The 1,857-nt window shown below is 33.1% G+C and overlaps 1 protein-coding gene across 1 annotated transcript in view; it reads left to right on the top strand.

Moving 5' to 3' along the window:
* The window catches only part of LOC107550693 (sickle tail protein homolog), a 30,101-nt gene that overhangs the window by 16,716 nt on the left and 11,528 nt on the right, over positions 1-1,857 (top strand). Inside the window, exon 9 of the mRNA XM_016232040.1 lies at positions 644-802. Within this exon, the coding sequence (XP_016087526.1) occupies positions 644-802 (159 nt within the window). The remainder of the gene's footprint in view (positions 1-643; positions 803-1,857) is intronic.

The raw sequence follows: 1,857 nt of genomic DNA, 5'->3' as shown, positions 1-1,857 counted from the left end.
TGCTGAAATATGATTGGATAAAAGCTCTAATATAAACATACACTATTGAACGCAGCGCAACCAAGAGAAAAGCTATGAAATGAAGAGAATAGACTACTGGGAATAATTTAATACACAATACACATTCATGGAAAAAATATATTAAAACTAAGTCAGTGATTCTGATCGTGTTTAGGCCAGCAGAGAAGGCCTTGATGGCCCTGACGGCCCACCACTCTTAAAGATTCAGTTTCAAGTAAATGCTGTTCTTTTGAATTTTCTATTCATCAAAGTATCCTGAAAAGAATAATCACTGTTTTCAACATTGATAATAATAAAAAAATATTTCTTGAGCACCAAATTAGCATAGGAATAAATTACATGTTAAAATGTATTAAAATAGGAAAGTTATTTTATACTGTATTTTAATAACATAGTATTACTCTTTACAGTATTTTTAATCAAATAAATGCAGAATTGGTGTGCGTCAGATTATTTTTTCAAAAACATTAAAAACTCTTACCCAAACATTCGAATGGTAGTATATAAACACATAATATATAATTATAGTAATGTGATGTAGTGTTATAATATACACATGAGTTATAATATACAGTTGGTCAGAAGACAAGTGTGTTGATAGAGCTTTTCCTTGCATATACAGCTGCAGAACCAGGATGCCATGAGGCAGATGCTGCGACAGGCAGAGCAGGAGATCTCAGAGAGGTTTTCAGACACTGTGCTGCACCTTGAGGACCCTGTTCATAGACAACGAGTCCAGGTGGAAGAAGAAAGACACAGATATCTGGGCATGGAGGAGAGAGTTCTCGTGCAACTCGGGTAAGACAATAGGACAGCGATTTTTATGGGACTACTGATCCTGTTAAGACCTTGACATTAATTACCGATGATGAATTCATTATGGACTGGTCATCTGTAGAATGTGAGAGACAGCTGTAGACGAACAGAACAAATGCTGCAATCTAGAGGGGTAAATCAGTGCACTGATTAGCTTCTGCAAATGAGCCAGATTTGATGCTGATTAACTGCTCATGTCTGATCAAAGCTGAATTTTCCCAGATCCCCCATACTAATTAATTATAATCCCATGCCTCCACTCAATGCTGAATGCACACTTTAATAAACAAAGACCAGTGTAGGTTTTTAATAGATGTGAACTGAGGGGATTTTTACATCATTAGTGCTGTACTGAGTATTTTTCTAAAAACCCATTTGGTGGTGTAAACCTTGGTAAAGTATAACTAGTCATACCTACATTTGGTGGAGGTGTGTGTGATTGCATGAAACAATGCAGTGAATAATCCACTGTCCCAACCTGTCTCAGAAGAATAAGGCCTGTGAATGTTTCTTTGTGTTTCCTGTCACGATGAATATGTGCTATCCTGAAGGGGAAATATAAGTCAGATTGCTTCAGAAATAAGTCTGTGTTTAGTCACATTGTGCATGAAACCAAGTGTTGGTATTAAATTGTTAGCTAAAACTAAAAAGCTATAAAATATCACTTGAAAAAGGCTAGAAAATCACTTAAAATATAAAAAATGTGTATGTTATCTGAAACTGAAATATAATATTAGATTTAAAAAAACAAACCTAGAAAACATGAACGAAAATTAGGAATGTTGCTTTATCACCTAACTGAAATAAAAATAAATGAAAGCTAAATAGAAATATTTAAATAATTATAATGACAGAAGCACAACAAAATTACTAACTAATTAAAATGAACGCTAAAAATATAAAAACAAAAGCTAATACAAAATATGAATAAACACACTATATTAGTACATAAATAATAAAAAAAATTACAAAGCATTTTATTCCAGTGACCAACAAATACCAGATTATACAAATAATAAC

The sequence above is a fragment of the Sinocyclocheilus grahami genome, unplaced genomic scaffold (genome assembly GCF_001515645.1).
Source record: "Sinocyclocheilus grahami isolate Dianchi unplaced genomic scaffold, SAMN03320097.WGS_v1.1 scaffold406.1, whole genome shotgun sequence".
NCBI lineage: Eukaryota > Metazoa > Chordata > Actinopteri > Cypriniformes > Cyprinidae > Sinocyclocheilus > Sinocyclocheilus grahami.
This window is presented reverse-complemented; position numbering and strand designations above follow the sequence as displayed.